This window comes from Drosophila mauritiana, chromosome 2R (assembly GCF_004382145.1).
Source record: "Drosophila mauritiana strain mau12 chromosome 2R, ASM438214v1, whole genome shotgun sequence".
Classification (NCBI taxonomy): Eukaryota; Metazoa; Arthropoda; class Insecta; order Diptera; family Drosophilidae; genus Drosophila; species Drosophila mauritiana.
This window is the reverse complement of record NC_046668.1, coordinates 22459445-22486994: the sequence shown is the minus strand read 5'-3', so window position 1 is coordinate 22486994 and position 27550 is coordinate 22459445. Positions and strand designations below refer to the sequence as shown.

Sequence of the window (27550 nt, the reverse complement as noted above, 5' to 3'; positions counted from 1 at the left end):
GGACACATAAATAATAGAGAAAAACATCCATCGTCGCGGCAAATAAATAAAAAATCAAACTCAATATGCAAATGTCAAACAAATAAAAAAGGTAGCGGCCCGAATTGCATCATATATCTGCTCTGATTTATCCACCGGCTGTGTGTGTGAAACATTGCTGTAAATATAAATTTAATTGGATGAAACAAAATACGCAACAGCAACAACTCGCCACCGAATTGGTTGGCACAGGACTCGCACTGTGGGCGCGATGCAATTGTTTCTCTGGCAGCCATAGGAATTGTAAATTGAACGAACGCTTTATGGCACATTATTCTATTAAGTCCGCTCGCCGAGCAAAGCACAACAAGTGGCGCCCAACGTTTTTAAATGATTGCCATTTGCCGAGCAGCTCTTAAATCAGTTAGTGGACAAAGCCCGCATTTAAATGGCGGGGAATTACAGATTAACAATAATGATACCCTATTAATCGGGGTTCTGTCTGCTCTCAGATGGTCTTGTAAACGCGGAACTAATTAAAACGAAAATGTGGACCATTAAAGACCACGTCGCAGACAGCAGACACTGCATCTCGGATTCCCCTGACCAGAAAGTCTGGCGATGAATGATGGAGACGACGTTGATGATGACATTATCTCATGCTCATTGAACGCAAATGTGGCGTGCACGCCATAAAAGGGCCAACAAAAGGTGGGCGGAGAAAGGTGTAATGGTAACAGGGACTCGCAGTAGCGAATAACAGATACCCTAGCATAAGAAAACACCGAATCAGTGCGAAAGTGCACTTGCATTCTACACAAAGTCGCTTCTATTATATCATGTTTCATTTCGAACGGGATCAAATCAAAACATAACTCAGTTTGCTTCGATTTTATATTCAGTTTGCTTTAAAGAATCTCTCGCATTGCCGTAGCTGCATTTGCATCTTTAAGATACCCAAAATGTGCATCCACTCAGCGCGCAAAACGAAAGAGATAGAGGCAGAAAAAGTGAAGTATTTATAGAGCATTTTAAGAACTTGGCTTGACCAAAAATCAGAATATGCACAAGAAACATTTCCGACGACTGAATGCCCCATTCACTCCCCATATTTTCACCTGATGTCACTCATTGTGCAGTAAATTGTTCGAAAGGCTTTTGTGCTTTGCCATGAAATGAAAGTGGAGCTCTAGATGTGGTTTCTGTTTGGCAAAAACAATGCACAAAGTCAAAAATGTGGTGATTTCGTTGTGTCAGAGCATAAGAGTGATTGAATATGTTTCCTTGGCTTGCGTTGGTTTGAAAGAATGCGGATATTGTATTGTTTTTCCATGGCTACTCTCAGTTCAGCGCCCCTTAGTTTTCGGGCTAAAGCGCTTAGAGCGCATTTAAATTAACTTTAATGGCGGGCCCATTCAGGACCTCCCCTTCCCAGTACTTCGGGAACTACGGACCAAAGCCAACGGGCCCCTCGAAAAGCCACATTTACGCCAAGTACTTAACAACTTTAATGAGCGGGGGATGGGAAGACGGGAGGATCCAGCCAGAAAAAAGTGCTACATCGGGGGAGGATCCAAAGTAGCCAGCGCGCACTTAATACTAATGGCTGTCATTATCCTTTATCCTTTGGCTGTCGCAACAACTGTCTGTCCACTAGTGCCCTCCCGCTCGCGCTCGTGCATTGTGGCCCTTTGTTTGCACGCACATTTATTAGGCAAACCAAAGCGCAAACTTCGCGCTGGCGAAAAAAGCCAAGAACTCGGCTAAAACAAAGAAAAATTAACTTAACTCAATTTACGAAAACTTTTATTTCTATTTTTTTGGCTTGTTTTGTTAGCTGTTGACAAAAGGAACGAAACGAAACGAAACGAAACGAAAACGAATTAAGCGCCAGGCAGGGCAAACTTTAAGTAGCTTTGTGCGAGAAAGTATTAAAATCGCTTTTTCAAATGGCTCCCGAGGAGAAGGAGCAGCAGGAGGTGGCCAGAGATTCCCTCTGCACGAGAGAGTAAGTGGCCAAAGGGATTCCACAGCCAGCCAAGTGTCCTTGAATCATATTTACTGAGCTGAAGCTTCGCCCCTTGATTTTATTTTCATTTGCCAGCAATTTCCTTTCTTTCCCGAGCTAAAATGAATTTCCATAAGTCAGAGTCCGCAACTTCGCAGCTTAAGTCGCTTAATATGTGATGCGATCCATTTGAGCAGGACTCCAAAAGTTTTGCGGCTTCTGCTGAAGTTTGGCAATGCAGCTCATATCAAGGAGCTGCAGGCTGAAGAGTTCGACTGGCGCTGCCCCCTTTAAAGAGTGGACCTCTGCGCTCTAATATGGCAATTTCTGGCCACAGAAACCACTCGATGCTGTCCGTATCACTTCCACGGACTTCGCAGCTGCATCTACGCTCCATAATAATTTCACACGCCTGTGTCGCGGTCGCTTTAATTAGCACGATTGCATTTTCAACACGTCCTGGCCATTCGGACTGTAACTCGCATAGGCTGCCCCACATCTGCTGCCGCTGCCAGTCACTCAAACATTCGGTCACTCAAACATTCAGTCATGCAGTCATGCAGTCATACAGTCAGTCGGTCAGTCGCTCATTATATGTACATGATGTGTGCTCAAACGTCGGTGCATATTTGATTTCGTCTCCGCATCCAGATGCATTGTGCAGCAGGCTGCGGTTTGGCCCTCATCAGCACATCGCTGGCATGGAAACTATATGCACATATATGGCGCAAATCGGTGGAAAGTTGCAAGTAAATTAATCCGGCTAATTGGGGCACGGGCCTCCGAAGCAGGTAATTCGATCAAGTGCTCAAAATTAACACCATCCAGCTTGAGTTCCATTTCAATTGGGTCTGGATAATTCGATTGATCACTCTAACTATAGTTTCTTGATTACGGAATTAATATTAAATTAGTAACTGTCTTAGCTATTTGCTTGATAAGCCGAAAGTTTTAATACGAATTGATTTATTTGCTGAAAAATAGTAGCTACTGCGAAAACTGCATATCTTAGCGTTTCTAGGCCACCTGCGTAGTGCACATCGATTGCCAGTCAACAAAAGGTGGAAATGTGTTTATTTAAAGCTCCATTCAGAGTGCCTCCCCCACCTGCCACACCCCCCATCGCGGCCCACGCTGCTTATACGCAAACAGAAAAACCCAACGCGATGCCCCGAAAGCCGCAGTATCCGTTCGCACGTCTCGTGGCAACAGTCATGTCTTAAAGCCTGCACTCCAAGCCGAGCAGCATGAGTCGCGGATGGGAGTTCTACGGAGAGATAGTGGTGGTGGTGATGGTGATAGTGGTGCTCTGGCCTGGTTCAGTCAGGGGTCAGAGGACGCCGCTGATTGACTCTGTGTGCCAGGCGGTGCAGCGCCAGCAGCTCCAGTGCCAAGTGCACCGCGTGGAGACCGCGGATGGCTACCGGCTGAGCCTGCACCGCATTCCCGCTCCCCAGAACCGTCGGTGCCCGCAGCAGCTGCGCCCCTTCCTCCTGATGCACGGCCTCCTCGGATCCGCCGGGGACTTCGTGTCGGGCGGAAGGGGCAGATCCCTGGCGCTGGAGCTGCATGCACGCTGCTTTGACGTCTGGCTGGCGAACGCCAGGGGCACCACCCATTCCCGCGGGCACCGCACGCTCCAGACAAGTGACGCTCGCTTCTGGCAGTTCAGCTGGCACGAGATTGGCATCTACGACCTGCCCGCCATCGTGGATTACGTGCTGGCGCGGACGAATCGCCGCCAGCTGCACTACGTCGGCCACTCGCAGGGCACCACCGTGCTCCTGGTGCTGCTCTCGCAGCGGCCCGAGTACAATGCGCGGTTCGCCAACGCCGCCCTGATGGCTCCGGTGGCATTCCTCCAGCACCTGAGCAGTCCGCCACTGCGGCTGCTGGCCAGCGACAGCTCCATGGCCACGGTGCGTATACTTGATGCGTGCTGCGCGCGTGATAAGCTCTTGTCACTCGCGGAAGTACGCAGTTTGCTAGAGAAGATTAGCATTTGTCTTAGTTCTTAGCTACACTAGCAAAAAAGAGTGCAAAGTGACAGGTGAGAGGTCCAAAAGGAATAGGAAATATTACACTTGGACTTAAAGGATAAGCATGAATCTGATTTTAATTGCAAATAACACAGCTCAAAGTTCAACTGAAACTAAAACTGGTGGCATTCTCTCCGTGCAGCTGCTGCTGAACAAACTTGGCCTCCACGAGCTGCTCCCGGCGACGGCGCTGACCCAGGTGGGCGGCCAGTTCTTCTGCACCGCCTCCCGGCCCACTTACGCCCTCTGCACCCTCTTCACCTCCCTCTACGTGGGCTTCAGCGACTATCCATTGGATCGTGTGAGTACGATTATATATGCGGGCCATAATTTAGCCAACAAAGCGCCCGAAACTTTTTTCCTCTTGTATGCAAAAGTTTTTATTGCACTCTGGAGTGGGACCACCTCCCACCTCCCACCTCCCGCCTCTCACCGCCCATCCCCCCTCAAGGCCACTTCCCTGAAACTCCCGGAAACAGACAAACATACGTACTATCGAGGGCCGAATGCGAAAAATGGGTGGAGGGGAGGAGGTGGCGGAGGCCTTAGTTTCGGTAATAAAAGTTATTTGCATTTAAATGCGTAAACGAGCTGCTCCTGCCGGGCAGAGCTTCCTGGTGGCCGCCAGCCGGACCAGAACTATTGTGGATGCGGATAAAAGGGGATTACGAAGGGGTGATAAATGCCCAGCTGAGCGGGTTAATTGGTGCGAGCATACGAGTCAAGTATCTTTATCCAGATTATATACACGAAACGAAATATATAAAAATACCTTGAAATCAGTTTAGTAACTGCACACCAGTAGCTTCTTCATGCGATTAACCAAATAGGTACCTATAAAAATAGATCCAATATTTCAAAATTTTAATATCTAGAGTATTTCCGCATAGACTCTGGAGAATCCGAAATGCCCGCCATAATGTGCAACCGAAAGGTGCTCCAAACTTTCCCCCCTCTGCCCGTCCGAGAACGCCGCTCCAGCTGGCGGCCAACTAGAGTATAACACACATTACGTATACGCCACGGTGCCTTGAACACTTTTTGTTTCCCGCGCACACGGTACATTTAAATTTTGTTTTGCCGTGAAATATGGCAAATAAATCGCGAGCGTGCAACGAAGGAAGCAACTTTATGGCTTATCTGTGTGTTCGGAGTGTTTTCGGGGCGCGTGCTCAAAAGGCTTACCATCCGCACATCCGAGCTGAGTTAGTTGGTTGGACGGAATGGGGGTCGGATTCGGAATCGGGGTCGGACCTCGGTGCCAAGTGGCGCTTGTAAGTTATTAAAGTGGCGCTTTGGCCAATTGGCTGCGGCCCTGGACACTGCGATGCAAAGCTGGATTTGGATTTTTTAGTTGCCCGAAGGCACAAATAAGGGTTAGGAAGTTGCCGCGCACACAGTGCTCGAATCTTTTCACATATGCAGCCATAAATAAGCATTTTAGGCGCTGAATAATCCAAGGGATAAGTGAGGAGTGTAGGCACACACTTTTAAATGCATATTAAATAAGCATGGCAAAAGGTTCAGTAAGGGGATTAAGCTGTGGATTAAGAAGCTATATTAAGTGATTAACCCATTGAATTTAGTACTCATCAGTATCAACTTGACTAGTTCAAGCAAAAAAGTGTGTCTCCCACCAAAAAACTACTTGATATTTGCGAACTATTGTTTCCGATGCGACTGTTTAACTCAGAAAACAAATTCCCGGAGCTACTGCCACTTGACTCGAGAGTCACAGATACTTGGCGGAGTCATAACCTCCACGAAAAGTCAACAAACCAGATCCGGCAGCGGAAAATTGTTAAGCAAATACATGAAAGACGCCGAGCTTGAGCAAATGGAGCGAGGCGATACTTGCGACAACTGCCGAACATGCCGCACCACCCGCACCACCCGCACCACCCGCACCACCAGACGGAGGTCCGAATAAATATTTGTGCATATTTAGTAACCCGGCGACCGCCCGGCACGCCCTCGCCCAAAGTTCAACACTCTTGGAAAACTGCACTGCGTCGAATAAGATTGCAGCTGAAGTGCAAAAAAATACAAAATTCGAGATGTAAGAAAAATAAATGCAAGGGATGGCAAAAGAAAAACTCGGGAAACACAAACAAGCTGGCGGCACAAAATTGCCAGTATTTGCCACAAGTTGCTGGCTGGCTCGCCTCTGCAAAAAGGAAAATGGGAAATGGGAAATGCGAAATGCAACGGCCAGGCGGAAAATCAAATAAACATCAAAACAAAAAATGTGTCGCCGCAGGACGCATGCAACGTTTCAATGGCTTGTCATGGCATTTTAAAGTCGGCCGATTTACATAAAATGCTATAACTGAGGGGTCGCAAAAAGTGGCCAGCATCGCCGCATCGGCAAAAAGTGGGCTCATTTTTTCAGACACTCTGTTTAAACAACGATTTTCGGATTTAAACGGAATTTCCACATGCAAAACTCCCCAATTAAACTGACGGAGCTCTTCAGTCCCATTTAATTTACAATCGGCTTTTCATTTTTCAGCGTTGTGTATTAAATTTAGAAGGCACAAATAATAATATTTACAATTGCAATCGGGGAGATTCATTAGCGCACTACATTTTTCAATTTAGTAAGTAAAAAGATACATTACACAGATACATTCACAATAATTTTAATTGAAGATAACTTTGCTCAACTCGTTTCCCACCCAAAACATGCCACGGCCCATTGACTCCACTGTGTGAGCCAGTTGCATTGGCATTTCCTTGGAAAAGGTCTCTATTGAGACCTCTCCAGCCGCCTTTTCAAATCCGTCGGCAATTTCAATCAGTGGCCCGTGGCAATATCAATATCAATCTCGATACAAAACTGAAAAGCTCAGTGCACTTACCTTAATCAGGGGCTGAGAATGCGGCGGTGAGCGAGTAAGCAGCTAATTTCGAAACAAATAGCCGCAATATAAATTCAGGCTGCGCCTCCTCCTTCGCAGGATCAAAGCAAGGACCTCTTGGCCTTTGGCCCGAGTCCTCGCTCCTGTGCCCGCTCATGTGTGAGTGGGCGTGTGTGAGTGCGAGTGCGAGCGAGTGTGCTTGTGTGCACTTCCGCATATGCTTTGTGTCGCAATGAAACGGAAATAGCAGCCTGAACACACACCGATACACACATGAGTGGTCAGGCGATGCGGAGGAGGAGGTGCGGCGGGGTCCTGTTTCCGGCGGCTGCTCATAAAATTTAAGCGATTCGGCGGCAGCTTAAGCCTAACCAAATGGCCTGCCTTCTCTTCCGTTGCCAGAGCATCTTGCCACGCATCCTGGAGACGACGCCGGCGGGCATCTCGCGGGGCCAGCTGCAGCACTTCGGGCAGCTCATCAATAGCGGTAAGTCGGGTGCACTGCGAGAAATCCGAGCCAGTTTCTAACATTTTTGGATATGATATATGTACCACATTCTTACATCAGTAAGATCAGCCTAAAACCTTTCCAAAATGTTTCAATCTGTAAAGAGAGAAACTGTTTTCTCTGTGCATGGCATCCCAGAGTGTGGTGGGCATTAAATGAGTCGCATCGTCCGCAGGCAAATTCCAGCAGTACGACTACCACTCCCACCGGCTGAATACGCTGCGATATGGTCGGACCACGCCCCCCTCGTATCAGTTGGCCAATGTACGCCTGCAGCTGCAGATCTTCCACGGCAGCCGGGACGCGCTGTCCAGCCTGGCGGATGTGCAGCGCCTCGTCAGAGAGCTGCGGAACAGCGCCACGCAGATGTATCAGGTGCCGGGCTATAATCACATTGACTTTCTGTTCGCCGCCTCGGCGCCCCAAGTGGTCTTCCAGCGCATTATTCAACAGGCCTGGCAGCTGGACATGGCATTGGCGGCGCTTTAAGGCAGCTGGCGATTCCTGGCGACGAGTAAACAGGAAAGAGTTCCACCAAACGTGCGGACTGACAACGCTTGCCCTTTATTTAAATATTCTTAGCTCGCATTGATTTACATTTATGGTTTGTAATACGAAAAACTAAGAAAACGTGGATAAACAGACCTCTTAAGCTTGATACTTTACACTAAGCAATTGGGGTAATCAAATGTACATTGGTAATAGATTAACTGGAATAGTTTTCCTGCCTGTCAACTTGCCGTCCTGCGATCCATTCGCTCTGCCAGGTGGGTGAATTGTATGGGGTTTGGTAGTCATCTGTGGGGGCTGTTATAATTCGATAATTCGATATGTTTTCAGGGATTCCCTTCTGGGGAGTGACAGCTTAGTGCTTAGCTTAGTTCAAAGCCAGCGCCAGACTGTATGGCATAGAGCAGCTTTTCGCGCATTTGTTCTACAGTTTTGAAGGGTGGAAGCTTCAGCAGATTGGTACAGGTGCTGGCCGTGGGCAGACGTTCCATATCTCCCGTGTTTTGGATAAAGAAAGGTGGGTCCAGGTCCTGTCATGGGAATCAAAAAAGGTTACACATGTTGGCTTAAAATGTGATTGAATACCCACCTTAAAGCCTAACAGCGGTGGCCTCGAGCAGCTGGTGACAAATTTCAGGAGCTGACGGCGCTGCAGATCATCGAAACCTTCCAAAACCTCCCAGAATGTCACAATCGAGGGGTGCTCCGGAGAGAATTCACCGCCGTATTCACAGTGCTTCTTTAGATCCTCCAGATCAATGGGTATCTCGGCACCCGAGATGAGTATTTGCAGCTCCTTGTTGCTGAACATGTACAGCCATTCGATGGGCAGGACGTTGGATAGACCCTTTCGGAAGGCGTTGCAGTGACGACGTATCTGCACGTTGAGCTTGTAGTCGGCAATCAATTGCAGGTACTCAATGCGGTTTGAGTTGGTCACGGGAATGCTCTGGCCCTGAGGCTTCAGCTCCACAATCTGCGTCTGACCCAGCGAACTGCTCGCCACGGTGAAGTCCAAGTTTAGTTCACTTACATCGCCCGAGTAGTCCTTCAAGTAAAGTAGATTGCGGTAGAGCTCCGGGTCCAAGGAGGCCAACTGGTGGATGTCGACATCGGAGTATTTGCCAGCCAGCTTGGTTAGGAAGAACTCGGCCAATGGAAGTTCGACCAAAAGGTTTTCATATATGGACTTGCCCAGGATGCGGCCAATGAAATAGTAGTGCTTCTCATAGTCTTCGAAGAGATCGGCGACATTTGGATTGGGATAAAGCTTATTGTCCGTGGTTACCCTGCATAGGGAAGTCGGATATATTAGGAAAATGACTTTATTTCAATACTACTCACATAAAGAATCCACGGTTGGGATCAAAGGCAGTTTTAATCAGTTCCGAAAGAAACTCGCGAAATACTCCACCACCATCGATGCCTGCCTCATCGAGTCCGAGCGAGGAAACAAACTGTATGCGGAACTTAAAGCGCAGATCCGGCTCTAAAAGTGAACGATTAATGATAAATGGTGTACGAAAAATCGTTGCTATGACGCCTACCATTATCCGGACGCAACTTGTCGTATGCGTCCTCGTAAAGATGCGACCGCCTGACAGTGATCAGAACGGAGGGCCCTTGGAGAAAGGCCTGCATATTGCCCTGCACCCGCATCTTGCTGGCAGCGACCAAGCTCTGCAGAATGCTGACCCGCTTGTTGAAGGGCACCACAAAGGGTATCTCACGCAAAATGGTTATCGAGCGGATCTGCTTCGTGGACATGGGTGGCCCGTTCTCGAAGTCCTCCCGAGTAAAGTCTCGAATCGGCTGAAAGGGTCGAATGCCCCTAAGACGACTGCTATGGGTCAGCGGAAGATCTGTGGGCCTATCCAGTGGTAAGTCTAGCCTGGTGACGGTCCAGTGATCCTCCGGGCAGAACCCTAAGCGGAGGTCGCGTGTGTGGATCTGGTTGAGCACAAAGACGACCACATTGAGCAGGTTGGCCCAGATTTGTTTCTGGTGCCGCAACTTCTTGTCGTCGGCCTCCGTGTGACCCAGGACCTTGCGGTAGTTGGCCATATTGCTACGGGTCTCCGGAAAAGCCAGTTCCACTAGACCCATACTAATGTCCTTCAGCGTCTTGGACATTTGCAAAATTTCCGCTATGGAAAAGGGCATCAGTCGCACGTGGTTGATGGTGGTATGGACCTGCAGCAGCAACTTGTTCTCCACGAACTCGACATCATGCAGCGTGGGCAGCAGGCGTCCAAACAGCATGCAGAAAGTGGCCAAAAGAGGAATAGTGCGATCCACTCCTTGATGTTTGGCTGCGTGAAGAACCCTCATTAGTAATTGTCTAATCAGTTGGCTTTAAATGCTACTCACGCACAACACCCTTGGAAATAAGGGTTAGTGGAGCAGAGAAACCTAGTTGAGTGGACTCTGCAGCCAACTTAAACCACACAGCCCGTATGAATTTCGGAGTAAAAGCCAACGTATAGAGTAATCTAGACGAGAATATGGATTAGATATTGCCAAGGAATATTGTGTATGGGCATCTCACTTGTATTCGAAGACCGCATGCTTGTTGTATATCATCAGATTGTGACAGATCTCGCATAGCGCATAGATGAGGTGAGTGTTCTCAATGTGCGGATCTAACTGCTGGACAATGAAGTCCACCCGCTCCGTTTCGTTCAGTATGGCAATGGACTCCAGCAGACACTCGCGCTCTTTGACACTCAGTTCACCGCTAGTCCGGCAAGTCTGTTCCATATCGTAGTCCAGGGTTTGAGCCGCTGGCAGCTCTTCATCATCATCCGACTCCTCGGAATCGTCATCGCCGTCCCTGTGACGATGTGGGGCATTAGCATGGCCGCGAAGCGTTGACTTGGGCAGCTGCAGAATGTTGGGCATCATTTCGGCAATGAGGCGGACGTAGATCACTAGCAGCGGGCTCTGATGCAGGGTGGCTAGCAGAGAATAACAAATTACTGATGGCTTATGGTTACAAGGAAATGCTTTGCACTTACCCAATTGCCTACGATCGAGAACCATGAGGGAGTTGAGTAGAAACGACGAGAAAATCGAGTCAATCCGTCTAGTCTTGTGGCCTGTTTCTACACCGTAAAAGAGAAAGCTGCGCCGGCTGGACGTGCTGTCCGATTCCCCTGGTCCAGCTGTTTCCAGTGCGTCGAGGAGCGAACGCATCAACAAGTCAAATGGGAAGTCCACATTCAGCGCAAAGCAGGGTAGCACAAAGAATCGCACAGGATCCGTGTGAGGCGTGGCCAAGATGTCACGAGTGAAGTTCCGGCAAACCGCCATCGACATAGAGGACATCTGCCCGCCCGCGGACGCCCTTTTGGCCACTTCCAGGGGACGTAGCAACAACTGAAGCAGTGCCTCAGCCAGCGGACTCGGGGCATGCAGGGTCTCTCCGTCCAGCGGCGGACACTTGTCGTCCAGCAGCCGTCGCAGTCGCACAAAGTAATTGCGGGCAATCAGGAAGCCAAAGACGCGCTCCATATACTGAAACAACACACCCTCATCCTCCATATATCGCTGGACAGAGGATACGGTGGTAAATGTTTCCAGCATGCGTAGGGGAATGGCTTGGGCCGTGTGCGACAGACTAAGCTGTAGCAGGCAAGTGTCCAGCAGCTTGCACAGTCTCAGAAGCCACAAGGAGTCAGGGGAGGAATGCTGAAGTAGCCGAGAGGGCTGGCGAAGGATCTGTTGACAAACTTCGATCTGTGGGGGATTTGGAACAGCATTAGAGAGTTATAAAGGGCGCACCAGAAGGTCCCTACCAGTCGCTCGCTGTCCTTGGCCTCCCGGGAGCTGTAGAAGAAATTGAGGCGCCGCAAGAGGAAGGTAAGGCTGTCGTCCTCCACGATGCGATCCATGTGGCTCATTAGGTAGACGTCGAAAACCTCCCGTTCCGCCCGCTTGCGACGCTGGCGGTGGATGAATGAGCGGGCGTAAGACTGCAGTACCACTGCCCCGTTCTCCTTCTGGCGCAGCTCGTTGCGCTTCTGGCGCTCCATGGCCGCCTTCCGGATCACAGTGTCCCGGTCGCAGGTGTGCGACGCTCCGCCCAGACTTTGCACCGGCCTTCGGCGGTACTCGCCGTCGAATCCGAACATGACGCTGCGCTTTTGTTTTGCTTTTGTGCCCGGATCGGACTAAACCCACCAGCCTTTTGGTTCGCACTTGCTCAGTCGACGCTCCTCCGCATTCTTCGCCTCGCTGCGCCGTCGTTCGAAATGCTACGATTCCGCGGTGGATGTGCTACACTTGATCCACGATCGGAAATCGACTGTTTTACACGCGTTTCCTGCCGATACGATCGAATTTGAAATGCGTAAAATCCCAATTTACCAATGATTTGTATATTTCCCTTGTATATTTCGATAGCAAGTTATCGACAGCTGGCCCAGCACTGGCCTGGAATGACTGGCAGGTTCTCCATCCCTAGTCGACGGCGCGTTCCAGATTCCCGTTGGGAAAATAACCGGTTCGAAAATTCCGGTACGTGTTTTCAGTGAAAATCAGTAACTAAAAATTACAGCTACACTTTGAAATAATTAATTATACCCGTTAATTGTAGAATATGGATATGTTTTCATAATCTTATTAGTCGTGTAAATTTCTTTCGATTTGCCAAAAAACTTTTTTTTTTAAAACTGTTGTACTGAGCGTGACAATAAAATTCGATCCAAATTGATTGACAATGGTGAAATAACAACATAGAATCCATTTGCTGTATTTTTACAATGTAATTCCTGACTAAACCGTTTGTGTTATCGCTTAATTCGTCTAATAAATGCCTTTAATGAGCGTGTTTTCCTGACCCAAGCACCAATTTCATTTGCAATGCACAAAGTTGTCTTTAATATGATTTGTGTCCATGAAGTATACATTCATTCGTTAAGATGAGTAGAATTTTTAAGCCTAACCACCTAATTAGTAGCTTCTGTTGTGTTCCGGTTAGCAACTAGCCTGCTAATGAGAGAGCAGGAGTGGCGCGAGTACATTTCAGATTGAATTCGTGGACGCCCCGCCGGAATTATAGCGAGCTCTGCTTGGCGGCCTCTAGGTTCAGCTTGTGCTGCTTCTCGATGAGGGAGAGCAGGCTCCTGGGCACGTCCATGGTCTGGTCATCGACGAGCACTATGTCGAATGTGTCCATATACTTCTTCATGTTGGCTTCCACGTGGTCGAAGAGGAAGCCGATCTTTATGATGTGCGAGGAGGCAGGCACCCCGGAGGCCATGTCCGCATCACCAATGGAGTCGCCCATGACTATGATGTGGTCCCTGGTGTGCACCAAGTCGTAATACTCGCTGGTCTCATTCAGCACCGTTTCGTTCTTGTTGAAGGTATGTATCATCGGCTGCTGAAAGCCATCAAGAAGGCCATCCCGGAACTGAAGAAAGTTGGAGACTACCTTCACGTTCGGATGCAAAACGTTGGCCTGGCGGAGAACAGAGACCACCGAGTTGCCCAGCCCGGCGGAGAAGACAAGCGTGGGAATGCCCAAGCGCTGGAGGTCCGCAAAGAACTCGTGGGTGCGGTCACGTAGCGCATGAGTGTACTTGCTGGCTATCTGATCTATTTCTGACTGGTCGAAGGGGAAGCCGCTGGTCAGCTCGCCAGACTTGGTCCACCACTCGATCATGTACTGCACCTTCTCGGCGATGGGCATGTGGGGATCGATCTCGATGGGCCGGTACTTGTGGTACAGCTTGTCCGTCTCCGCCTTAAAGTTTTCCGGCAGCGACTGGCAGGCGTTGAAGATCCCGAAACTGGAGGGCACTGCTCCGCCATCCTCCGTGCGCTGCTTGGTGATGGTGTAGTCGAAGTCGGATACGATCTGCATGCGCTCTGGTCCGCCGATGAGGAACTCGTTGATGATGCGCTCCACCTCCGCCGGGTCCCGCATGCGGCAGTGGTCCTGGGTGAGGGCCGGAATGTCCTGCACCCGCAGTCTGCCGCCGGCGGGCTCTCGCTTCTCGTCACAGCCCATTTTGAGCAGTCTTCTCGTCCAGCAGCTGAGAGGTCTTCCCCTGATCACGGTGGCAGAGTATCTGCACTCTGCGCGAATCGATCACCGCGATCGATACCAGCGATATCTGCAAATTGTTTAGGCAAGCGATTTATGCCGATCACCTGTGCTGTTGGCTCTATATCTATGGCTGACCTTGGAGGAGTATTTTGCCAGCTTTGTTGGTCTTGTTGCAGCACTCGCAGTTATCAGCTGGCTATCGAAGCTCCGCCGTGACAAGCTTTTATTGATATAGACTGTGCCCAAAATTAGTTAAAGCGCTGCGTAAACAATGGATTTAGTTTAAACGACGTTTTCCTCACTGCCCGTTTAACATACCAAGCAGCTGTTCGCATGCGAAACGGTTGGGAAATGAAACGGGCAATCAGCTGGCAAGAGCGGCAAATTTGAAATGCGATTTCTCCATTTTTTCTCCCACCAATAACCATAAATGTTGTTGTTTTCATGTATTTAAATTTAATAGTTTACAAAGACTAAAACTCATGCGGCGTGAGTATGAAATACATTTAAATGGTGTTTCCAACTAAATAATGCTATACATCAATAAAATTATTAATTATTTATGATACACAACATAATAGTATGCCATTTCGCATGACCAAAAATCATAATAACAGACAAGGCTATTTCTAGATATAACTAAACAGTTTACATATTTAATATGTATCCGTATCCAAGAAATGTGATGAAAAATCAGCTCAATCTTCGATTACGATGGCAGCAAGGGACTGCTGACTCCTAGATGGCACCTGTTTATTGAGCTGCTCCAAGGCATGGAACTTCCACTCGGCAGGCAAAAACTCTCTCAATTTATGATCCTTCGCCACATGGCTGCAAGTAAATTGATAGATTCATTAATAAGCTTTCGTTTCTTGGAAGGACGCAGTGCACACTCACCGACTGAGAAAACTAGCGGCTAATCCGAAAGTATTGAAGCGAAACACGCCATGATCAGGTATCTTGATTATGAAGGCAGAGCCCTCCACCTTGGCGCGAAAACGTGGCAAGTCCTTGGCGACCATGATGCCGTAGCAAATATCCTCTTTTGCCAACTGAGCTTTAGATACGTTGGTGAGATTTTGGCCCGAAACTGAAGCCGCATCCGGACGAGAAGCTGCAGGATTGGCGGTCACCTTTGCTGGCAGAGATTGTCGTGGGGGCATGGGATCCCCAGCAGCTAGAGGCTTCGAGGGCAGGGACTTTCGAGCGGATGGCTCAACCAACGCGGGCAATGTGGAGCCAGAAACTAATGGCGGCTTATCACAGACAACTCCCACTTTGACTGGCTGGGATTGTCGTGGCGTCGCTACTGGCGTCTTGGCGTTTGCAGGCAGGGATTTCCGCCCGGCAGCAGTGGCTGGCTTTGGATAAATCCTAACCAAAGTTTTCGGTTGTGTTGTTGCACCGGTTTTTATATGGGGTGCTAATTTCGAAACAGGAGTCGCTCGCGCTGCCGTAGCTCTGGTCGTTGACGACGCCGCCTTGGTTACTGGTTTATGTATCCCGGTAATAGCGATGCTCTTCTTGTTTTTGCCAATCTGGACGGTTTCGCTTGGCAAAGTCTTCTCTTTGCTGTCCATTTTGGTGATCGTGATGCCTCCAGTAGGGATTCCACTGCTGAGTAGCTCTTGTAATGGCTCGTTGATCTTGGCGTATGCAATTTTGGATGGTTGCAAATGAGAAGAGGAACTGGTCGTTTGTGTTTCCGGACCACCTTGCGACGTGGTTACCTGGACCTGGGGTGTCAGGAATTGAGTGGTGGGAGCCGTCTCCCCAACCTTTACGGGCACGTTTGCAATGAACGGCATGAAGCCACCACTCAAGTGGCAGGTGGTCACATCTTTGGCAGGCTGTGTGGATGGCTCTGCTGAATCTGAGATCGTTATTTGCAGAGCGCCACTGGAAGGCAAAGTTTGTATGGTGAAGCCTGTGCGGTCCACTTCTGGCTTAACGGCCGTCTCTGCCTGCTCATCATCCTGCTCGTCGATTACCAATTGCCTCTCTCCGTCATCATCTTCCTCATCACTGTCGATGACCACCACTGGTGGCACCTCATCTTGATTCTTTTCTATTTCCACGGACAGCTGCGACGGAATTTTCAACACATTTAGACCGGCAGGCGTTCCAATGAAATTTTTCTGTTGCGCTGCCAGCTTAGCCGTCGACTCCGTATCGATCTCAAAGTGCACTTGTCCGTTAATGTGCAGCACCCAGAAAGCCATGCTTCGGCGATGGCGTTGTACAGGAATGGAGTGCTCGCGCTGGTAAACCTCGCGCAACATCATCTTCCGATCGACACTTTGCAGTAGCACAAGGACCGGCGGCGGCATGTCCAAACTCAGCGGTCCAAAGTAGATCTTCTTCTTGGACGATGGCGTCACGAAGGCATCGTACGGCGCGTTGGGAAAGAACTGAAGCTTCACCACCTTCTGCCTCTCCTCGGCCACCTGCATCACGCTGTGAATCCTCGTCAGCGAGATCATATCACTAAAGGAGGGCACGAAGATGTGAGAAAAGTCATCGAAGATGTCGAGCACCACCCAGCGGTGGTCGGTCTGGTGCAGCTCGGGTATTTGCAATTCATCGACATCGTTGTGGTTAACCTTTCTGAACTCGATATTGCTGCGGATTCCGGAGGCGCTGCTTTTGTTTTTAGTAGAGGCGGGGTTGGTCTTGGCAGGGAAAACAGGAGTAGATTTCCCGGAGCTTGGAGCTAAAGCTGACGATGTAGAGGTTGTCAGAGCCACCGACGCAGCTGTGGGATATCTTCCAGCAGATGGTTTGGAAGATTTTGGAGGCCCACTGGATAGACTTTCATCGCCCTGAGACTTTCGTTTGAGATCTCGTGAGCGGTGCTTCATTAGTAGCGATGTTTGAGGCGCAACATCTGCTGCCAAGACTTCAGAGGGTGCGCCGCCGCCGTCACCATGCGCCTTCTTGTCGTTTTCCCGGACGCGCTGCTTCACCAGCAGCGAGCACAGCACATTGATCTTCTTGGTGAGCAACGGATGAGTCATGGGCGTGGGCTTTGTGCAGGCATTGCCTTGCATATGTCGCAGAAAGCCCTTGACTAGCCAGAAACTCTGCCTGCCCTGCATCACAACGGCAAGACGGTTGGTCTTTTCATTTCGCATGGAATTCATTAGCATTCGAGCCATCAAGGGCAGTGCCTGGGGATCCGGGGCGAACTTGGTGTTTACTACTCCAATTGCGCCGCACACAGAGGGCATCAAATTGGTCGTGGTAGCCGCCAGAAAGCTGTGAGTCTTCATTTGAACGTCCCAAATAAATACGAAACCAGATTCAAAGGCAGCAAGAAAATTCGTCCACTTGATAATGCAAAGAATCTCCTCGTTGGGCGACGGAATTATTTTGCTCTCACGCTGCAGCGCCAAATCAATATCCTGCATCTTTTTGCTAACCAGGGTGTTCATGTTCTTAACCACCTCGTTGTAGAAGGACCCGTTATTGGCGGAATGCGTATCGGTGGAACCATGTGCGGATCCCGTGGCAGCAGCAGCTGCAGCTGCTTCCTTTGCCATATCAGTTGCAAGAACGTCCACCGAAGCGGCATTAAGGGAATAGCACGCGGCGATGCGAGGCACTTGAATGTCCAGCATATGGGCCTTCTTCTCTTGGGCTGGGGGCTCATCCGCATTCAGTTTAATGCGCTTGCCAGGAGTCGGCCCCTCGGCGGGGGTTTCAATCTTCTTCTGACGCACGCTAGCATCACTTGTATCGGATTCATTCCGCACTTCTATCACGGGAGTTCTCACAGTATTTTTGCACAGCTCTCGCTTTCGTTGCCGATCGATTTCCTTGCGATAGTAAACCACGGCACCTTGAATGCGCATCTTAAGCACCTCATTCGTCTCTGAACTCTCCTCGCGAGCTATTTGGTGACGCACACGATCCGCCCGTCTTTGGTTTAGGCGCTGGTAAGAGTTCTTGGGAATGGAAATTGCTCGCCGGCAGACATCTGGTCGCGAACGGAAGTAGTTGAATATCTTATTCAACTCATTTGACCTTTTGAGAGGGGACTCATCTTTGAACAGGGAATTAGCTGGTGGCGATTCTTTTTTGGGTTCAGTTTTGAGCGGAAGGGCCTCCACTGCTTGAGTCTGTGGTTCTTGATCCTCTTTGGTAGTTTTCGGCTCCAGCTTAGGTTTGGGCTTCTTTTCCTTTCCTTTCTTCTTTGTTGAAGTCTCCTCCGGCGGACGCTCGAAGCTGTAGTGCGCTTTGACGGCCAGATCTGGATTAAAGTGAGTCACTGGTGCGTTCCACTGATCCTTCTCGATAACCACAGGCTTGCCATCTGGAGAGTCACCGCCACAGAAGCACTTATATAGCTGGTGGGTCATGCAGAACGTGGCCAAGTTCTCTACATTCGACAGCCGTCGTAGTCCTACAAAGCAATGCTTCAGCATGGCCAGGTGCGTGTCCTTCACAAAGCACGGTTCGCTTAGAGCAGGAGCCGATATCTTTGCACTAGCTGCAGCGGCTGCAGCAGCGGCTGCTGCGGCAGCTGCAGCAGCAGCGGCGTGCTTCTTTTGCTTCCTAGTTGTAGGCGATACCACATTCTTTTCCTCCTCGTCGTAAATAGAGTCATCGAAATCCTCATAGCGCTTCGGCGCCTTCGTGCAGCGTCGCTTCTTGTCGCCCTGCGACTCATTGATCAGCAGCGTCTCGTTGTCGGTGAGCACCAGTGTGGAGGTAAAGTCCTTCTCCATTTTGGCCAGTCGTGCCGTGGCCTTACGGCGCAAGTTGAAGGCATCTTCGTTGGAAATTCCGCGTCCCTGTGTAAAAATAGTGGATTACTTTATAGTCACATAAAATGGTTATAGAGAGAGTATTACATCTGCAGCTTCCAAGCGCATGACGCGACTCTCCTCTGCACTCAGGCAACGGCAATCCAGAACACACTCTGCCCTGCCGCAGTGATCCCGCACAGGTAGCTCCGTACCTGCCAAGCTGGCGCATACGCAGCCCAGCTGACAGTAATCCTTACTGCAAGGTTTGTTAGCTGGAGAAGGAAATAATCTTTATTTAATATATTATATCAGGCAGTAACAAGACAACTTACCATCTGCCTTTCTAGCTGCAGCGTCTATGATGGTGGCATTTAATCGCCTCAGTTCGTTGGCCAGACGCTTTTGTTTGTTGGGCAGTTGCTTTGGCTTGGCGCCTGACTTATCCGCGTCCTTGCCAGCCTCTTCCTTTGCGGGACTCAGATCGGAGGACTTGGGTAACGAACTAGCATCCGGGTCTTCGCTTATGAAACTGTTTTCGCTGCAGCTGATGGCCACAGTGTTGATCATATCGCTGATCATGTCCGCGCAGGCCAGACCTTCGGCATCCGGCTGAGGTGGAAGCATTTCTCGGAAAGTGAACTCTTGTAGCATATTGGGTTCCTCTTTAAAACTTTTGTCTAGGTGCTCGGACCGGTCCACTACGCGGCGAACGAGAATGTGATTCCGATCATTGAGATAGGGAATAACGAAGGTGAAGCTCTTCCGACGACCAGCTGGTGTTTGGGAAGCCTGCTCTTCTGCATCCTTCATTGTGGCGGGCGGCGCCTGGAGCGTAGATACACTAAACTCAGCCCACTCCCGCGTTATGTCATGATGGGGCAGTATGTGCTGCAGGTACCGCTTAGCTATTTCGTCCAGCGGGCGACCCAGCTGCGGCATTACATCAAGCTCCACATTTGGCATGCTTACCACGGCCATGCTACCTCCTGCGAGGAGCAACGCGGCCGTGTCATCGTCCAGCGGCCTTTGCAGCGGTTTCTTGGACAACGGGCAGGGGCGGAAGATGGCGGGCAGCGGATACTGGTTGAGGATCTTGGGGTTCCTTGGAGGGCTCACTCTTGTGGGAATTACTTTCAGTTCCCGCAGAATGCGGGCATCCAAGCACTGGTCGCTGCACTTTAGTTCCTCCTCTTCCTTGCGACTGAGTCTACTTAGGTAGGGAGATTTCTCGCGCTTCAAATTATTACCCTGAGCGCCCGGCAGGCGAACCATCTCCCCATCCACTTGTATTACCTGGAATACATGGAGTTGGTTAACGAAAGTCCAACAAAAAGAGTCTTTCAAAAACGCACCTGATAGTAGTATTTGGAGTGCTCGGTGGCCACATAACTGGCCGCCTGCCAGCCCTGGCGAGTAAAAGGCATTTGGGAGTCGGATGCCTGAAGCGCTTGCATGGCGCCAATTTTGACCTTTCGCTGGCGCTGCTTCCGCTGCAGCTCTCTGTATACGTTGGCTTCGTTGTTGATGATGCCCATCTTGTGGTTCTTGCAACGCTGCAAGTACTGACGCCTCTCCGCCACCGTTCTCAACCGCTGCAATGCCTCCGGAACGGCTGGCATGTCCATCGGCGGCGGCATGCTGTGCGAAGTAACCTGGCCATCGTGTCCCATGGGCTCAAGCAACTTGTCCTTATCGTCCTGGGAATCCGAGTCATTGATATGGTGCTCCCGCATGTATGCATCCAGCGACTCGCTGACGAAGGCGGAGTTTCCCTCCGTGGTCTTGCAGTTGTTCGGCACGAGCGGCGTGAGCAGCATGCCCGGCTGATGAACGCTCTCGTCAAAGCCCACGAAGTCTGTGCTGCCTTCGTCCTCGGATGTGCAAAACGTGACCGCAGTAGGTTCAGCGGGCATGTTGTTCTCCCGCGCGAAGTTCTTTACGCGCACCTTACTGATGAGCATGTCCAGGAACTTACTGCCGCCGCCGACCTTTTCCTCTTTGTCCGTCTTCTCGGCACTGGAGCAAGTGCTTGTCTGGCCACTTTGCTCCTTGCTAGGCGTGGCCGGGGTTGGGACATCCTCCGAGGCGGCGACTTGCGCAGGCGACTTGGTGGGTGTCCGCTCTGCAGCTTGCTTGGAGGGCGCTGCATCCAGGCGATCATCGCTATCATTAATGACCCTGGCTTCCTCGGGGATATCAGGCAACTGCTTAGGCTTCTTAGGCGGCGCCTCCGCAATGGCAGTTGTTTCTTCAATGAGCGACAAACTTCTCTTGCCCGTTTTAAGCAGCTCCAGTTGCTGCTTCATCTGCTTGGACAGCTCCTCGGCTGCCAGAGGTTCTGCCACGCGGTACACCTCCGTCTCTTCATGCTCTTCGATTCTGCCCATCTTCTTGTAGTAATTTACTAGACTCTTGGACCAATGGCGCACGTTCTGCAGGCGGCGTTTTATCATCCGCTTGAGACGCGGATCGAAAAGCAGGATGCGGACTCGCCGGATGATGCAGACCTTGCGGGTGCGCCGCCGTCGCCAGGCATAGTTTCTGATGACGCAACGGGGACTGAGAGCGTACACTATGAACCTCTCGACATTCCACCAGTTGCTTTGCAGGAAGTCCTTGGACACAGGATATTTTCGCTTGATGTGACGGTATTTGATCAGTTCTTTGCCCTTCAGTTTGATTGGGGGCAGTTCGTAAGTCATGCTGTGGGGAAACCGAAATAAAAAATTATAATGCAATGTCAAAACTTTAACCTCAAAAACTAGGACGTTTTCCAGTGCTAAGTGAACTGTTAATTAATGCGGGTTTACCAACACTAGCCGGAAAAAACAACAAGATCGCCGCCCATACAACACTACATATCTATGACAAATATACATAAAAAAACATCGATTTTCTCATAAGGACTATATGGGGGTTTCCTTTTAAGGTTGGACCAATTCTATGTCTGCAAATTAGTGTCCCACAATTTGCCGAAAAAACAGTAGATACATACACGGGCTAAAGTTTGCTTTACATGCAACACAGTTACCAATTTAACAGCTTGCCTATGACAGTAAAATACATGACTAAATCACTTATTATAATTATAATTACTACGCACTTTTTGCAAACAGCCTTTCTATCACAGAATCGTTATGTTTACGATTTTAGTTGTTGGCTTAGCGCCTTTTGCCGCACCATCACACAAACAAACAAACACGCGATGCGATGCGATGCGCTGCGAAGAGCAGCATCAACACATTTTTGCTTTGATTTCCGCACTTTTACTGACTGCGCTTAGTTGCCAGAGCTCCAGGTGATTCAGTTCCACGATGAACTCATCTCCTAGTTGCACTGAAGTTCGACTGCCACACAGAAGTACGCAATGCACTGCGATCAGATCACAAAATAATCCCGATTTCGACTCAGCGTCACCGCCACATGCATGCTTGCGAGTGTGTGGGTCCGTGTGTGAGCCCTGGCCTTCCAGACATTTCCCGGGAACGAACGGCATGGGCTAGCGGCTGTTGTTGTTGCTTTAGCAAGATTGGTGAGAGAGGTGGTGGCACACGTGCTTCTTCCGATTACCGATAATTGGGTTACGCGAATATGTTGGAAAAAGACGGCGAAAACTTCGGAAAATGTCCTGATTTTACAATGACAACATATGATATGAATTTAGCTACCTGAAGATAGGTGATAACTAGGTGCTATATGTATATGCGCATAGATAAAAAACGTTTGGCACAGGACGAGTAAAAAGAGAAATATTTACTGTAAAACTGACTTTTTGTAACACTCATTCCGAGAATTATCTTCTGAGAACTACTAATTGCAAATAATAGTGGGCCAATAACTGAAACTAACCCAAATAATGAAATAGAAGACCAATGTACAGTACTTGCTGCTTCTTTAAATACCGATATTCTACCTGCCTTCGTGCTTTATCGAAATCGACGCATTACACCAGCTATTTACCATCCGCAATACAATAATTGTAACTGTAATTCTCCACACTAAACGGTAAACTGTGAAGCTAATTCTTTGCCTTGCGGAAAACTAATCAATAACCTCAAAGTGAAAATCCAACATGGCGTCGCAATGGATACAAGCGCACACGATCGCATGCGTCACTCAAAAGCACCCTTTACACTCAGCACAAAATTCCGCACGCCGGCAAATGTCCTTTTGCATCGCAATTTAGCACCTATTCGGGACCACTTACCTGTACTCAGAGCCTCGAATTGGAGTCTGTTGGTTCGCAGGCACTTGGAAATCCGCAAGTGCGCCCACAGTTTGAAATTATTTTCACAATTAACCTGCTGCTCTCGCTGACAACGCGACGGAAAAAAGCATAGCCGAATACATACACAAATAGTGACAGACAAACACACTACGATAAATCCAACATGGCGTTCGATAGGCAGCGCGGCAAGGGATGTCGGAATGGAACGCAGAGCTGCTTGGGTAGCAAAAAACTCAAGCTGATATTTTCGGGTCACGAAAAACGTGTTTATGTGAACATATGGGCAAGCCAGCCACAATCAAACATTGGGCATGCGATATGAGGATCGACATTGGAGCTTAATTTCGCACACACACATGGCAGTGCTTAAGTTCTCCATCCGACGGTCGGCACTCTTTTTCTTTCGCGCTTTTTTGCACCCCTGACCCACCATTGCCCGCCCAAAACAGGCGGTCCAAAGACTTCAGCTGTGTTTTAGGTTCAGAGCACACATGACCTAGTCTAATTAAAAATAAGTTGTACATTTTGTGTTCTTTTCTTTTATTTGCTTATAAAGTATTATAAGATGTCTTGGGCAGTGCTGTACCTAAAAAAATGGGCATGCAATGGAATTCAATTGGAGAAGTCAGTGGAAAGTCGCCAAACGCACAACTGCAAATACAAGAAAAACTTCACTAAGAACCACGTCTGGTTAAAACACACCTTAAGTTTCTTGTGAAAATATTCAGTAGGACCTATTGGAGTAGGATTTGTTGCGGTTAATGTGAAAATCATGCCACATAAATCAGTATTTTTATTTCAACATTTTCACTAGAAACTGGGCAAACGAGCTTTATTATTTTTACCTTTTTTACTCAACTCAACAAAGTGGCATGCGAACTGAAAAGGCAAAGGAGAGTCAATTGTTAGGCAAGATTGTTATTGTATTGACCAAAATGCATTATTTTTGTGAGAATTGTCAGTAGGACCTATATTGGAGTAGGATTTGTTGCGGTTAATGTGAAAATCATGCCACATAATTCAGTTTTTTTTTTACATCAGTTAATTTTCGAAGAAGGGATTCTCGCAAAGAACTGATTCGTTTTGAATATATTTACCTTTTAAGATTCGTGTGGTATTGAATGATTTTCAAAAAATCTTTTGAACTCATCTGTAAAGAGAAAGAAGCATTTATTTAGAAGGGCAATCGAAAATATTGAGGCTTGTTTTTAATTGTGAGTCGTTTCAGTAAGACCAATCTCGCATTCAACAGGAGAAGTTTCAATTTCAGATAGGGGCGAAAGTTAATGCTCATCACTTAAAAAACATTTTAATAAAATTTAGTATTTCAATATTTACCTCTTTTATTAAAGTTGTAATCCATATATTGGATAACCTGATTAACAATTCTGCAAAGAGAACGAGAGAAAAATTTTGTTAGAAACTGCCTAGAAACTAGTTTTCGTGTTTTTAAATCGAAACTCTTTTCAGTAAGACCAATCTCGCATTCAACATGAGAAGTTTCAATTTCAGATAGGGGCGAAAGTTAATGCTCATCATGATAATAAGGAAACCAACTTTAAATTAATGCGTTCTTACCTTAATTCCTATGTTTATTCGAAGCACGTTTTTAGTTTTCGTTCCGCCGATCTGTAAATATATATTGGGTTTTAAAATATATTGGATATAGATAGCCCATGTGCTTATAGTTCTTGAGTTTTTCAGTAAGACCAATCTCGCATTCAACAAGAGAAGTTTCAATTTCAGATAGGGGCGAAAGTTAATGCTCATCAGAACTAATAGAACGTAAAGATGGTCATCAAATATATACTAACCGTATCACCTCTGCACTCCCGCTTTGTTCTTTGAGCAGTATTCCAAGCTACAATAGAAATATAAATAAGGTAATTAATAGGTCAGGTTAACGGTTTTAAAAACTCAAATGAGCTTAGCTATTTTGCGTTATTTTCAGTAAGACCAATCTCGCATTCAACATGAGAAGTTTTATTTTTCAGCTAGGGGCGAAAGTTATTGCTCATCAGATAACGCAAACGAAAGCCACACTTGAAGAAGATATTAATGAAATGTTGAACTCACCTTTGGTGTCTGTATTCCCTGCCTTTCTAACTGAAAAACCTAAGGAAAAGCTAAGACCTTAAGAAACTAGCGATAGAGTTCCACAATAAAATGTACAATTTATTGCATTGCGAATGTCACTTAAATGCATTTGTAATTTGTATGCACTTCTACACATAAAAACACTCCTTAAACCTAACAGCTATCAATCGGTAGGTGCCTCTACAAAAAAGCGTAGAGTTCTCTTTAAAACCTAATCCTATAGAAACTTCTGATTTCTATTCCTGAGCTTCGTCTCTCTCCCTATCCTTGTCCTTCTTCTTCTTCTTTTTCTTCTCCTTTTCTACTGGCTCTGCCTCCTCCTCAGCGGCTTCTGGGGCCTCCTCGTCGCCCTTATGCTTCTTTTTCTTCTTCTTTTTGTCCTTGGAAGGAGTCTCCTCGGATACCGCCGCCGCCGCAGTTTCCTCTACGCTGGAGGTGCTTAACTTGCGCTGAAGGAACACAATTATTTAGCAACTGATTACCGGGTTGAACTCATTGTCAAAAACATACTTTGCTGGGTTCACTGGAGCCGTTTGTGGCGGAGACATCTTGAGCTGCTGGCTTCTTGGCATTGTAGTCGACATAACCGGTCAGCCACTCCTTAGGTGTGTTTTCATTGGGCCTTCCGAACTTGTCTAGCTTTCCGGCGGCTATGAGCGCCTTCTTGGCCGACGCCTTTGGTCCCAATCCCCACTTGCGCGGGTATGTGTCGCGCTCCATGATCACTCGCTTGATCTTGGCCACCACACCATGGTCACAGGAGGCCATGGTGGCTGTGGTCATGAGGGCGATGGCCAGGCAAATGGCCTCACCCTTGGTGGTGCAAATGACGATCTCCTGATCGATCTCAATGCCATCCTCGTAGCGCAGGACACCGGGCAATGTAATCTTGGCACCATAGCAAACGGCGTTGACCTGGAGAAAGAAGTTGTTAGTTAATATCATAAGGGGGTCTTTTGCTAGACGAAATGTCGACCGAATATTCTTTGTCGAGCGCGCAGGAAAAGAGCGCTGCCCAACATACACACATCAGCAACTTTGTTGTTCCCAATCATAGTCACAGGTGCCCGTGGGGATTGCAAGCACCTGCCGGCTTAATATCATGGGGTACGGCAAACTGCCAAACTATCACGGCAACTGGATGCCAAACTTACCGAGCTGTCCTTCATGATAATGCGCTTGTGGTTGACCAGCAGACCTTCTAGCGGCTTGATCACACGTCGCAGCATAGACTCGTCCTTGTGGTTTTCGTACAGCCACATGGCGTCCAAAACATCGTGCATGGTCACCATGCCATCGCGCTCAGACTGAATGCCCGAACGGACACGGCGGAGCTCCAGCATCTGGCCACCGACACCCAGTACGAGACCCAGATGGACGCACATGGTACGGATGTAGGAGCCGGCCTCGCAACTAACCCAAAAAACACCTGAGCACGTGAGTAGGCAGAATTGGAGGAGAGAAAAAGACGAGGTTTTAACAATTACATTGTGCATTTGCGTGGTTAGGCAAATACTGGTGTTTCACTGGCTGAAGCAGGCTGCACCTCTGCAGGATAAACTAATCCAGCAGCGACGCACCAGCTCTGGGCGAGAATGGATAAACGAAACTTCTGACTTACCCATATTTCGGGTTTCATCGTAGTCCAACAGCTTGCTGTCGTAGACAGTACGAACGCGCAACTGACGCTTTACGGCGGAGATGAGTGGAGGTCTCTGGAAGAGGGCACCGCGCAGCTTCTCCAGACCCTGACGCACCTTGGCCACCGACTCCACGGCTCCGTGCAGCTTGAAGATGGCCACGTACTCTTTTCCGGCGCTCTGCTGGGACTTCACCAGCCGGGTGGCCCTGTCAATGCAAACAATAAGGCAACCTGCGAGAAAAAAAAACACGCGGCACACAATGAGGTTAGGTTTGTATGGGGGGAGGCGAGCACGCGCATCACTTACCCGTGACTTTGGGATCCAGCGTGCCGGAGTGGCCCGTCTTCTCCACCTTGAGGATCTTCTTAATCCAGGCCACAACCTCGTGGGAGCTGGGGTTCGACGGCTTGTCCAAGTTGATGAAGCCCGTCTTCATGTACTCCTTGATGTCGCGGTTCAGGGGCGACGATCCGTGCGCCAGCGGAGTGTAGTGGTTGGAACGGATGTTCAGCTTGTCGAAGTTCTTCAGGAGCAGCGGCCATTGCGAGGTGTCCAGCTCGGCGATCTTGGAGGAGGGCTTGATTTGGAAGTTGCCCTGCTTCTGCAGCGTGCCAATGTCATCGCCGTCCAAGGGCTCCTCCTTGATCTTCTTCTTTTTCTTCTCCTTGCGTACTTCTGTTGGCGCATAGTCCGTTTAATTGGGCACTCCTTTAATTCATCACTTGCCAGACTTACCCACGTCGGCCATTTTATCTACGTTTTCTGCTAAATCAACTGATAGACGGAGAGAAACCTCCGCACGTGTTACGCGCTGCGAGAAAATGAACGAAAAACACGTGGAGTGCGCGGCCTATCGATAAGTGTGACTACC

At 48.7% G+C, this 27550-nt stretch overlaps 5 protein-coding genes, 1 long non-coding RNA gene and 5 other non-coding genes across 12 annotated transcripts; 1 reads left to right on the top strand and 10 right to left on the bottom strand.

Annotated features, from left to right (window-relative positions):
• The first annotated feature begins 1928 nt into the window (after positions 1 to 1928).
• On the top strand, positions 1929 to 8157 carry LOC117136116 (lipase 3). The gene is made up of 5 exons (XM_033296812.1): positions 1929 to 1987; positions 3324 to 3906; positions 4169 to 4327; positions 7290 to 7374; positions 7571 to 8157. Exons 1-5 carry the CDS (start codon positions 1929 to 1931, stop codon positions 7882 to 7884), a joined length of 1200 nt encoding a protein of 399 aa, XP_033152703.1. The 3' UTR covers positions 7885 to 8157.
• On the bottom strand, positions 7937 to 12320 carry LOC117136114 (ubiquitin-protein ligase E3C). Its single transcript, XM_033296811.1, has 8 exons — positions 11703 to 12320; positions 10923 to 11643; positions 10454 to 10862; positions 10276 to 10397; positions 9453 to 10217; positions 9250 to 9394; positions 8495 to 9194; positions 7937 to 8435 (listed from the first exon to the last, which is right to left on the bottom strand). Exons 1-8 carry the CDS (start codon positions 12036 to 12038, stop codon positions 8268 to 8270), a joined length of 3366 nt encoding a protein of 1121 aa, XP_033152702.1. The 5' UTR covers positions 12039 to 12320; the 3' UTR covers positions 7937 to 8267.
• Positions 12321 to 12762: 442 nt separating this feature from the next.
• Positions 12763 to 14287, bottom strand: LOC117136117 (7-methylguanosine phosphate-specific 5'-nucleotidase). The gene is made up of 2 exons (XM_033296813.1): positions 14096 to 14287; positions 12763 to 14027 (listed from the first exon to the last, which is right to left on the bottom strand). Exon 2 carries the CDS (start codon positions 13919 to 13921, stop codon positions 12962 to 12964), a length of 960 nt encoding a protein of 319 aa, XP_033152704.1. The 5' UTR covers positions 13922 to 14027; positions 14096 to 14287; the 3' UTR covers positions 12763 to 12961.
• Positions 14288 to 14430: 143 nt separating this feature from the next.
• LOC117138256 lies at positions 14431 to 23032 on the bottom strand. 2 transcript variants are annotated; one of them, XM_033300218.1, is made up of 6 exons: positions 22919 to 23032; positions 20064 to 21414; positions 19044 to 20004; positions 18817 to 18983; positions 14858 to 18756; positions 14431 to 14791 (listed from the first exon to the last, which is right to left on the bottom strand). In XM_033300218.1, exons 2-6 carry the CDS (start codon positions 21411 to 21413, stop codon positions 14659 to 14661), a joined length of 6510 nt encoding a protein of 2169 aa, XP_033156109.1. In that variant the 5' UTR covers position 21414; positions 22919 to 23032; the 3' UTR covers positions 14431 to 14658. The 2 variants fall into 2 exon arrangements, with proteins under 2 accessions (XP_033156109.1, XP_033156108.1); XM_033300217.1 differs by lacking the exon at positions 22919 to 23032 and adding an exon at positions 21815 to 22157.
• Positions 23033 to 23462: 430 nt separating this feature from the next.
• Positions 23463 to 24004, bottom strand: LOC117138258. Its single transcript, XR_004459192.1, has 2 exons — positions 23785 to 24004; positions 23463 to 23590 (listed from the first exon to the last, which is right to left on the bottom strand). It is a non-coding gene; the product is annotated as an uncharacterized LOC117138258 (long non-coding RNA).
• A 151-nt stretch (positions 24005 to 24155) lies between these two features.
• LOC117138774 lies at positions 24156 to 24242 on the bottom strand. The gene has a single exon (XR_004459275.1). It is a non-coding gene; the product is annotated as a small nucleolar RNA Me28S-Gm1083 (small nucleolar RNA).
• A 154-nt stretch (positions 24243 to 24396) lies between these two features.
• Positions 24397 to 24488, bottom strand: LOC117138773. The gene has a single exon (XR_004459274.1). It is a non-coding gene; the product is annotated as a small nucleolar RNA Me28S-Gm1083 (small nucleolar RNA).
• A 144-nt stretch (positions 24489 to 24632) lies between these two features.
• LOC117138775 lies at positions 24633 to 24720 on the bottom strand. The gene has a single exon (XR_004459276.1). It is a non-coding gene; the product is annotated as a small nucleolar RNA Me28S-Gm1083 (small nucleolar RNA).
• Positions 24721 to 24877: 157 nt separating this feature from the next.
• On the bottom strand, positions 24878 to 24966 carry LOC117138772. The gene has a single exon (XR_004459273.1). It is a non-coding gene; the product is annotated as a small nucleolar RNA Me28S-Gm1083 (small nucleolar RNA).
• Positions 24967 to 25093: 127 nt separating this feature from the next.
• LOC117138257 (H/ACA ribonucleoprotein complex subunit 4) lies at positions 25094 to 27522 on the bottom strand. The gene is made up of 6 exons (XM_033300219.1): positions 27415 to 27522; positions 26986 to 27354; positions 26658 to 26909; positions 26191 to 26465; positions 25547 to 25951; positions 25094 to 25485 (listed from the first exon to the last, which is right to left on the bottom strand). The coding sequence occupies exons 1-6, from the start codon at positions 27425 to 27427 to the stop codon at positions 25273 to 25275; spliced, it is 1527 nt and encodes a 508-aa protein (XP_033156110.1). The 5' UTR covers positions 27428 to 27522; the 3' UTR covers positions 25094 to 25272.
• Positions 26006 to 26145, bottom strand: LOC117138768. The gene has a single exon (XR_004459269.1). It is a non-coding gene; the product is annotated as a small nucleolar RNA snoR639/H1 (small nucleolar RNA).
• Positions 27523 to 27550: the final 28 nt, after the last annotated feature.

Coding starts and splice junctions, on each gene's coding strand:
- LOC117136114 (XM_033296811.1), bottom strand. CDS start 12,038: ATGTTCGGATTCGACGGCGAGTACCGCCGAAGGCCGGTGCAAAGTCTG. Junction 10,398..10,453: donor CATGCGGTCTTCGAATACAA/GTGAGATGCCCA, acceptor ATTCTCGTCTAG/ATTACTCTATACGTTGGCTT. Junction 10,218..10,275: donor TATTTCCAAGGGTGTTGTGC/GTGAGTAGCATT, acceptor TTCTTCACGCAG/CCAAACATCAAGGAGTGGAT.
- LOC117136117 (XM_033296813.1), bottom strand. CDS start 13,921: ATGGGCTGTGACGAGAAGCGAGAGCCCGCCGGCGGCAGACTGCGGGTG.
- LOC117138256 (XM_033300218.1), bottom strand. CDS start 21,413: ATGACTTACGAACTGCCCCCAATCAAACTGAAGGGCAAAGAACTGATC. Junction 18,984..19,043: donor TGCAGCTAGAAAGGCAGATG/GTAAGTTGTCTT, acceptor TTCCTTCTCCAG/CTAACAAACCTTGCAGTAAG. Junction 18,757..18,816: donor TGCGCTTGGAAGCTGCAGAT/GTAATACTCTCT, acceptor ATTTTTACACAG/GGACGCGGAATTTCCAACGA.
- LOC117138257 (XM_033300219.1), bottom strand. Junction 25,952..26,190: donor TTATCATGAAGGACAGCTCG/GTAAGTTTGGCA, acceptor TTCTTTCTCCAG/GTCAACGCCGTTTGCTATGG. Junction 25,486..25,546: donor GCTCCAGTGAACCCAGCAAA/GTATGTTTTTGA, acceptor GTGTTCCTTCAG/CGCAAGTTAAGCACCTCCAG.
- LOC117136116 (XM_033296812.1), top strand. CDS start 1,929: ATGGCTCCCGAGGAGAAGGAGCAGCAGGAGGTGGCCAGAGATTCCCTC. Junction 3,907..4,168: donor GCGACAGCTCCATGGCCACG/GTGCGTATACTT, acceptor CTCTCCGTGCAG/CTGCTGCTGAACAAACTTGG. Junction 7,375..7,570: donor CGGGCAGCTCATCAATAGCG/GTAAGTCGGGTG, acceptor CATCGTCCGCAG/GCAAATTCCAGCAGTACGAC.